Source organism: Etheostoma cragini, chromosome 2 (assembly GCF_013103735.1).
Source record: "Etheostoma cragini isolate CJK2018 chromosome 2, CSU_Ecrag_1.0, whole genome shotgun sequence".
Classification (NCBI taxonomy): domain Eukaryota; kingdom Metazoa; phylum Chordata; class Actinopteri; order Perciformes; family Percidae; genus Etheostoma; species Etheostoma cragini.
The window spans coordinates 28,447,472-28,456,490 of record NC_048408.1 but is presented as its reverse complement, the minus strand read 5'-3'; the positions used below and the strand labels follow the sequence as shown (position 1 = coordinate 28,456,490).

The window sequence follows — 9,019 nt, the reverse complement described above, 5'->3', positions numbered from 1 at the left end:
CTATCGTTTATTCATTACTTTTAGCTACCTACCTGTTTCAACTTCTGTGCTCGCTTACTAATTAGTTTTCCAGGACTCTTACATTACTGCAAAAAAACTTGTGTTTAGGTGTTACAGCTTATATACTCTTTTAATCAAATCATAATTTATTTTTCCTTCAAATTAGCTGAGCTAACCTGTAACCTAATAAAGATATGTGTTTGTGTAGATGTGTGTAGGCCTACGGTTATTTTGTCCTTGTGAGATAGGATTCAGTGTGCATAAGTTTAAAGGGTTAAGTTGAGTTGAGTCATGCAAAGAAAACATCCTCTTTTGGACACGTGGTGTTTTCACTGAAACCCAAGTAAAGTGTGTAATATGTGTGTCTAATAAGTCACAATTCAAAATGCATTCCAGTCTGCTCGGAAGAAATGTTCACAATGTCAAGAGAGCAGCAGGCTTGTATGAGACATATTTTTTTATTGGGTGTTTCACATACAGTTCCACTCACATAGAAGCATTTACTTCACACCAATACAAGGTTGCATATAAGAATTTTGTAACCATGGTGAATTTATACACGTACACACATAAACATTCTAGCACTATCTCCATCTATGTTGCCAGGAATATTTAACAGATACGCAGCAGCCAGTTACCAAAGGAACTGAAGAGATTTGTGAGAAAAAGAAATCATTTTCCGGGTCAGTTCACACGTCACCAGCGTGTTGTGGAGTGTTCACCACTACTTTAGTTCAGTGTGTTTGGCCGGGCGAGAACAGTGCCATTTGTTGTCCAATGATTCACCAACACTGAGAATGTGACTGTGTCTTTTTGCCAACTAACTGCAGCACGGTGCGTTATGAGTGGGATTGAGAATGTAATCCAAACCAAAGATGGAATCAAACCCTAAGTGCAAGGGTTTACGGGTACATCTGATAGCCAGCAGTTCACAGCTGGAAAGCTCGACAGAAGAAAATTGGAGTGAGAGCAAAACCGCAGTCTTGACTGATACTCATATTCAGCTTTTTCTATGCGTGCTCTCGACTGGTGTGAACACCAGAGACCTAAGCACAACACTGAGCTTTAGTTACAGGTAAGGCTGACTAAGACCAAATCTACCCATTAGTCAATCAGTCAACTAATGGGTTGTTTTAGTCTTAGTCGACTATAATTTCTTTAGTCAATGTAGTCATTTTTTAATGCTTTTTCATGCTGAATGATTTATTTTCCAAGAAACTTAAGACATTTAAAGTGGGTTTTTTGCATGATTCTTGTCGGAGAAACTCAGTTTTACAGATGGTACATTTATATTGCAGTATATCGACTACGACTGTCTTTAGTCGAGGACGGCCCTAGTTACAGGACAGATGTGTTGACTCTCCGGCAGCACCAACATCTCTAACATGGCGGGTTGGTATTTTACCAAATCTTTCGCCAACAGCTGAGCTAATTATGAGTCCACAAGCTCTGGCTCACTTGAAATGGCAAACTAAATACCATCATTCTGGCAAAGACAGCCTCCCTCTCATGGTGTGATCACAGGCGCTCACGCTCCTGATGTGGGTCCCATCTTGTGTAACTAACTTTTAGGTGCATGCCACCACCCCAACTACCAACGAGGGCTGGAGGAAAAGATACAAAGCAATTTGGTCTTTCTAAAAAGTAGCTGTATATTGATTTTGATTCTTTTTGGCTGAAGCAAAGTGGTTTTAGAGAAGAGGACAAAGAGGGACAGTGTTAAGGAAGGATGGGGGGAGGGAGGGGACTCAGGGTTGGAAAAGGGGAGTGTAAGGGAGAGACGTAGTTGTGGTAGTGGCTTGCAGAGGGGACTCTTAAAGCAACCAGGACGAGGCAGGTGTGTCACACCAGCATCTTCTTCCAATTAATGTAAGCCTAACTGCTGGAAGAGGGAACATAATACTGCATATGCTGTTAAACAGATGTACCCCAGAACCACACACACTTTGGCAGCATTGGCAACCAGCCCTCCAACACCATCATGACCGTGACTAAGTTTCTGACAAACTGATTCGGATGTTTAGACAGCTATGAAGCATGCCACCGTACTGTTTCTCTGCCCGTTAGTCTCGCATTGCCAGCTCTATCTCCAAGCGCTGTGGAGTAAGGTCGTGGCTACACCACACATGTATTCTGTGTTAGGAGAAAGAAAAACACTCTGGATTGTTTGTATTTCTTTAAACCAATCACAATGTGTTGGGCCGTGCTAAGCTCTGGACGCAGTGATGGTGGCTCTGCAAAATAGTCTCAGGAAGGGACTTGTTTTGCTGGAATGTTTGCACCTCGCAAAAGAAAAAGCTACATTAAAATATAAAATTAAGCTGATTATTCACACAATACAGTAACGTGAGCCATTTAAACTAGCTGTGTACATGGTTAAACCTCTTTGGCTCTTATCAGCGTATCGCCGTGTGTACTTGGTCCGCAGTACTCCCACCAATCGGTCTCAATATGTCCCAGTTATGGCATTTTTCCATTACATGGAACCTGCTCCACTTGGCTAGACTCAACCCGGCTTGGAGATTTAGTGGCGCCTCATGCGTGAGTTGCCGTGGCTGGTTGTCACAGCAACGCCGCAGGAAACTTATGTTTTTGATTCTTGGGATGTGGCTGTTGCCCCAGCAAGAATACACATTTTGTTTCAAAAGAAGCTAGAGGCAGCAAAAAAACCAAAACAAAACAAAAAACACTGCAGGCTAAACTATTTAAAAATGGCGGGTTTGTTCAGGACCCCCCCCCCCCCACGTCGCTAGCAATGATGACGCAGTGATCAGCGACGATTCTCTCTGACCAATCAGGGGTCTGCTGGTTTTCACTTCACCTTTTGGTATCCCCTCAGCTCGCTTACAACCTCAACGGAGGTGAAACTAAAGAAAAGTCCCTGTTAGCAGGTACCAGGGACTTGTTTTGTAATGGAAAACCAAAAAATGAGAGTAGAGTCGAGGCAAGGTGAGCAGGTACCATGTAATGGAAAAACTTCATTAGATCGTAAATGCCGTAAAACTGTTCGGCCTTGTCCTCGTTGTTGTTTTCCAAAGAGAACCCATTTTGTTTCAGAACTGCAACCCACAGAAAGCGGAGGTGAATATCCTGGAAATACACTCCCGCTGATCCAGACTATCTACCCATCAACTGATCTGAGCTAGTCGGCCCCGTTGCAGCAGACATGATGGTACATCAACGCTATATATATAAATTCTAGTGTCTGATTGGTCGGCTGCACTGACAAGAGGACACCACAGTCAACAGAAATAACCTCGACCTCCGGCAATGCACACTAACTTCCAAAACTCCACACTCAAATGCATGTGTATAGATTAACATGCGCACTCTCCTGCATACAGTCAGCACATGCTGTATGAATGTAGTTCCAATCTATGGAGATTAGATTACAGCTACTGAAAATGTCTTGAAAACATGCAATGAATAAACACTTTGTTTTGTAAAATGCAATTTTTTTCATTGCTTTGTTTTCTGGTATGTGAATCCGTTAAAAAGCAGCTATTTTCTCAGCTACTCTGCTTGCTTTTTAGTTGAAATGATGAATTAGCTGTGCATGCTGATTCTAAGGGAAAAGGACTTGAACAATGATGATGGTGGATATTATGGCCAAATCTTTCAGCAGCTTCCAGCCGCTTCAATCCAAGAACATGTCCCTACACTACAGCCTACAGTACATCTGTACACAAATTGGCATGAATGGGCAGGATTTCATCAAAAAGGGGTCTAGTGAAAAGGGACTGAATTGGGCTATGAGATCACCATGGCAACGAGAACCTGTGTGGGAGGGAGTTTCATGCTGAAGTGGTCTAAAGTGGAGGGAATCGCTCTTCAATTTCGTGGTTTTGGGAGATTCTCATGGCCGCGGTCCAAGCACTTACAGTAATGAACTCTTCACACACACACACACACACTCTCTCACACACACACACACACACACACACACACACACCATTACATCACAGATAATAACAGTTATATAACAAGACTGTGCAGACACTGAGGTAATTACAACACGCTTACATCAGTGTCCGTGGGTCAAAATAAATACAAATACGGAAAAATGAATGTTCCCTGATGGCAGCGACACAAATATGTAAACAAACACAAATTTAACTAAAGTGCCTAAAGATTGCACATTTCACAGACGGAAGATTAATATCTACTCCTAAAAGATGATAACAGCTTCACTGGAAAACATTCGGATCAGTTAAAAAAGCAAAAGACAAACAAAATAAAAAACAAAAAAAAACAGTTAAGAGTTATGTTAAAATAAAGTCCAGCCAACCACGTGATAGGAACGGCAGCACGTCACACAGTCCTGGAACGGTGAGAAAAACAGACGTCAGCACAACAGGAATGAATTAACCCTTGTTCATTATTAGGGACGTGGTCGGCTTTTTTAATTTTTCAATCCTTTTGACTGTGTTATTGCATGTGGCATTCATTTTGGTGTGGGTGTGTGAAAGAGGAACATTGTAGCGTAATAGTAAGAAATGTTATTTTTATAGCAGTTTTAAGAAGGGTTACATTTCCTTACCAGCAGTGCTATTGACTGTAAGCATGAAAGCAGGAGAAGAAATAGCTAAGTAGGGGGCCTGGGTTGCTCACCTGGTAGAGCGGGCGCCCATATATAGAGATATAGAGGTGTACAGCTGGAACACATGTTGCGTATAGCAGTGTAGTGCAGCTATTTTTATTTCGGCGCCCATGTTATCCAATCTGTCCGGCCACACTGGGCAAATCTGTCAGATTGACAGCACTCTAGCCTAATGGATTGGGGGGGGACCCAGGCCTAATTGATGATGGAGTTGATTAATATTCACACCTGATTGTCACTTCTGTCACTGTGGACAGTTTAGTGACAGAGATTGTTGTTCCCACTGCTCTTAGAGAGATGAATTGATTGTTTTTTTTAATTGGCCCAAGGGCCAAAGAATCCCATACTGTTGGTATCAAGACTCACCTGGTTTACTCCCAGAAGTAGCGCAGATACCATATAGTTTCATTCTTCAGCTGGGGGCCAAACAGAGGGTTGGCTTGGGCCAGAATGGCTATCAACCAACTGTGGGAAGAGAAAAAGAAACAAAAGATTATCAACTTTGTTCAATCTCTTCTGTTAATACAAAGGCACAATGCATGATTCATCTCCTCAAACAAAAGGTAATCTTTTACATATGTCATGTGTCATATTCTCATTAGGGGCCAAGCCCCCCTTACGAGCTGATTTAAAATCGCCCCTGCTGTGATGTCCATGTCAAATAAAAGCTGATCTAATCTAATCTGATGTCTGAAGAGGCCGAGGACCTAAGAGACTCCAACAACTTTCAACTATAAGACTCCAAGCAGTGATTTAGAGGTCTTAATGAATGTGAACATTATTTTATCACCGTATAAATCCAACATAATCCTCTGTTGCCTTGCAAAGCCACTACTGAGTTCAACCTGCAGGCTGACCTGGATACAGCTACATTTTCCTGACAACCTGGCTGTCATCATTACCACTGCAAATTCACACACAACAAGACACTGTGCAGATGGTTCGAGCGAAGCAGAAGTTGTTTTATGGCCTGTAGTTCTTCAGCCCATCTGGACTGGAGCCGTTTCCAGTGCTTACGTCCACAGTCTCTACAAATAATGGTGAGGAATTTCATGCTATTATAATCTTGTGTTTTAATGTATGTCAAACATTAAAAGATAAGTGTAAGCTTCGTCTCTATTTACAGGATTTTAAGTCAGGCGTATTGTCGGCCTCCTATTACAGGACCCAGCTAGGAAGAATCTACAACGGAAGGATTATTATGGAACCCACGCTATTTCTCGGCAAGACCCGCCCTTTGATAGCATTCACACACTACTACTGGCCAGGCGTCAATGTGTACGCAAAGTAACAGAACCCAATTTGTTCAGGTCCAATCCCCTGACCAATCAGCTGTCCTAATCTAAACTCAAGGTTAACGCCTAACCCAACCAATTGAGCTGGTTCATTGGGCGGGACTTGCCTAGAAGTTACGTGGGACCCATAAAAATGCACAAAGGACCCTTATAGTGCCTTGTCACTGCCCAATGTGAGGAGAGTGCAGATTTGAGTCGCGCACGCATCACTTTACGACAAGTAGCATATAAGATGCTAACGAGAGGCGTCTGAAATGTCAATACAGTAAAAACGGACCCACTTAACGAAGTCGGTTCACTGCTGGTTACAAGTTAGCATCAAACACAACAAAGGCTGTCACTTGAAAGGCATTTTGAGCCAGCGTTAGCAATCAAACAACCATGGATAGCTAAAACGTTATTGAAATGACTGCTAGCTTAGCTAGCTACAAGCTAGTAATCAAACACAACAAAGGCTGTCACTGAAATGGCGTTTTGAGCTTGAGTTTGAGCTGAATCATCATAGCTGGCTAAAACCTTTTTGAAATGACTCCCATCTTCTGTTATTGAAAAGAAGAGAAAAGTTTATTATTTCATGGATTTCACAAATTTCCGTATGAAGCTGGGAATGACGTCACACCTGTGTTGAATGCGTTGTTTTTCCTAGCTTTAGCCAGGTTAGCCATTGTTAGCAATACCAGTTCATAACAACGCATTGCGCTGTTGTTGTGCATACAAACAGCGTAACAACATTGTCCAAAGATAGAATATGGACACCGCTGTGTCTACAAGTGATTTAGTGAGACACAAATAACACAGAAGTGCTTAAAACAGTATGTTACAACTGTTGATGCACGGAGCCGCCATGTTGGATTTTTAGCTCGGGGTACTCGGTGGTTGCCCGAGGTCAGGGGTCGTGTCTTTGACTTTGACCTCGGAAAAAATTCTCTGATTCCACCTTTTTAAATGTGAATATTTTCCAGTGTCTTCTCTCCTTTGTGGCAGTAAACAGATTATCTTTGAGTTATGAAAAAAACAAGACATTTGAGGACATCATCTAGGACTCTAGGTAACACTTAACAACATTGACATCTGACTTGTTTTATACCAAAGGACTAATCACTTAATTGAGAAATCATCGACTTAATTGACTATGGAAATAATTGTTAGTTGCAGCTCTAATGCAGTATTAGTGGACCACTAAGGTCTATATAAAACAGACTTCAGATACAGTATTAGGGGACCACTAAGGTCTATATAAAAGAGACTTCAGATACAGTATTAGGGGACCACTAAGGTCTATATAAAAAAGACTTCAGATCCAGTATTAGGGGACCACTTAGGTCTATATAAAAGAGACTGCAGATACAGTATTAGGGGACCACTAAGGTCTATATAAAAGAGACTTCAGATACAGTATTAGGGGACCACTAAGGTCTATATAAAAGAGACTTCAGATACAGTATTAGGGGACCACTAAGGTCTATATAAAAGCATCCAAAAAGCACCAAAAATGTCATGGGACCTTTAAAGTTTGAGAAAATGAGGTTGAGGTAACCCTCTGATGGAGCTGGGGCTCCCTCTGGTGGTGAAATGGTAATCCTGCGTACACATACTACTTCTAGCACTCACACGCTGTTTCTTCATCACTTCATCTGCATGTAGCCATGTTGATAATGGAATGTCATTAATGTAGATGTTTTTCAACATCTCAGTCCTACAGATCTTGTTTCCCTACTGCTTTAGGATCATTTGAAAGACAGAGATCAGGGTTATATGAACTTGTTGGTTTTGTGGGTTAATTTCATGATTGAGTAACAGCTCAATGTAGTGTGTTTCCCCCACAATCATTAAAAAGTGCATGTTTTCCTCTGGTGCTCAATTAAAATCATTAAAATGAATTTAAAACTATTAAATATCTTTCATCTACTGTCCACAGCTCTCAATCTCTTGTGCATGTTGTTTCAGTAAAGGAGCGGTAGAGCTGCAGGTAGGGCTGAACTATATATTGGGTTTTTTCATCGTCATGGCAATATCAACTGACATAATATACAGATCGCCAAAGTCTGCGACATATTATGAAAAACTCTGAGGTTTTTTGTGTTAGTTAAAAGAAAATATCCGTAGTTTAAATGGTGCATTTTATTACTTTTTTAAACTCTCAAATATACATTTTTTGCTATAAGTGTGAAAAAGAATTATCTCAAAACTTTTTTTACACTGATAGCATATCAGATATATTTGAGAGTTTAAAAAAGTATTTTGAGAGAGATTTATTTCTCTTAAATAATTTTTAAAATTTCTAATTAATATTTAAACTTTTTTTAGTCTCAAATATTATTATTTTTTGCTATTGATATTAAAACATTTGCTCTCAAATATTTTTTTTTTCTCTCATAAAATGCTTTTTTTGCTATCAGTGATAACTTTTCCCTCAACAGTTTTTTTTTCTTTCAGTTCTTTTTTTTTCTTGCATGTTATAAAGAAACAAATCCAGCTCGATATTAGAGGAAGCACTTTAAATGTGCAATGTTTTAAGGTTTCATTATGCTGATAACATAATAATATGCTGTAACCAAATGAGAAGAGATAATACTTACAACAAGTAACAGCAGACGGCTGTGAGGATGAGACTGGTAACAATCACACTAGAGACAGAGAGGAAGCTCAAATTAACTTATTATGAATATTATAACAAATGTACACAATGCCACCAAAGCAACCAGGTTAACAGTCTATGTACCATACATACATCTGGCTAACAACAGTAAGGTGCAATGTAAAAAAAGAAAGAAAATACACATGCCAGAATCCATATCCCCCTCTTCTTTCTCCCAATCTGTTTTCAAATGAACTACAAAATTTAACGGTCATCAATATTATTCCAGTGACGTCATATGAGACCTATTACGTCACTTGGAGTAGGCCCAAGTGTCTTTCAAAACGAATAGAAGAGGACATTTAGCATAATGTCCTAATTGGTCTACTTGAGTACTTTTAAAGCAATTTCTTATAAATAGATTGCATAATCAAAACCAAACTCTATTACACTCGGTTAAGATTTGACACATGCAGTGAGTGTGTGCGTGTGCGTGGTGTGTGTGTGTGTATGTGTGTGTGTGTGTGTGTGTGTGGGGGGGGGGGG

The 9,019-nt window shown here is 40.4% G+C and overlaps 1 protein-coding gene across 1 annotated transcript in view; it reads right to left on the bottom strand.

Moving 5' to 3' along the window:
- Nucleotides 1-3,848: 3,848 nt before the first annotated feature.
- atpv0e2 (ATPase H+ transporting V0 subunit e2) overlaps nt 3,849-9,019 on the bottom strand; it is a 5,626-nt gene continuing 455 nt past the window's right edge. The window contains exons 2-4 of the mRNA XM_034856444.1: nt 8,475-8,522; nt 4,967-5,065; nt 3,849-4,321 (exon numbers count right to left, since the gene is read on the bottom strand). Of these exons, the coding sequence (XP_034712335.1) occupies nt 4,972-5,065; nt 8,475-8,522 (142 nt within the window). The 3' untranslated portion in view covers nt 3,849-4,321; nt 4,967-4,971. The remainder of the gene's footprint in view (nt 4,322-4,966; nt 5,066-8,474; nt 8,523-9,019) is intronic.